Below are 519 nucleotides of genomic sequence, written 5' to 3'. Positions count from 1 at the left end.
GTTGTGAGGAAAGTTGACCTTCTCTCTGAGCTTCTGAAAGTTGGTCTGCACATACCATAAAGCTGGAGCCACTGTCCACAGAATTTACTGAACTGCTCCTGCTTCTTGATTCACTTACTACAGAGCAGCCCCTTCTCCTTGGTTCACTGCTCAAGTCTCCCACTCTATCAAAACTTTTCTCCAATAGCGTTGGAGTTTCCACATCATCTTTCACTAAAGAATAAGAGTCACTTTTATCACCAATAACTGAAGGGGAAGTAACCATTTTTTTATTTGTTTCCACTGAAGGGCTAGATGATACAGATGCAATTACTGATGACGGGGTCAGCAATTTAGGACTCGGATCTGTTAAAGGATTCAGCAATTTTGAGTTCACATCTGAAACCGACCAAAAGACAAATAAAAAGTATAAATACTAGTGTGTTAAGTGAGTAGGAGTATAGTTCCTGGAGAGTATTGAAAGAAAAGAAGCTTTATGCAATGGAGAAATATTCTAAATTCACACTTCAAATATATATA

At 38.3% G+C, this 519-nt stretch overlaps 1 protein-coding gene across 1 annotated transcript in view; it reads right to left on the bottom strand.

Moving 5' to 3' along the window:
• LOC104508090 (tectonin beta-propeller repeat-containing protein 2-like) overlaps nt 1-415 on the bottom strand; it is a gene marked incomplete at its 5' end in the record, with an annotated part of 17,975 nt that extends 17,560 nt beyond the window's left edge. The window contains one exon of the mRNA XM_010149592.1: nt 1-415. This exon is cut by the window's left edge and continues 75 nt beyond it. Within this exon, the coding sequence (XP_010147894.1) occupies nt 1-415 (415 nt within the window).
• Nucleotides 416-519: the final 104 nt, after the last annotated feature.

Source organism: Eurypyga helias, unplaced genomic scaffold (assembly GCF_000690775.1).
Source record: "Eurypyga helias isolate BGI_N326 unplaced genomic scaffold, ASM69077v1 scaffold45063, whole genome shotgun sequence".
NCBI classification, from domain to species: Eukaryota; Metazoa; Chordata; class Aves; order Eurypygiformes; family Eurypygidae; genus Eurypyga; species Eurypyga helias.
This window is presented reverse-complemented; position numbering and strand designations above follow the sequence as displayed.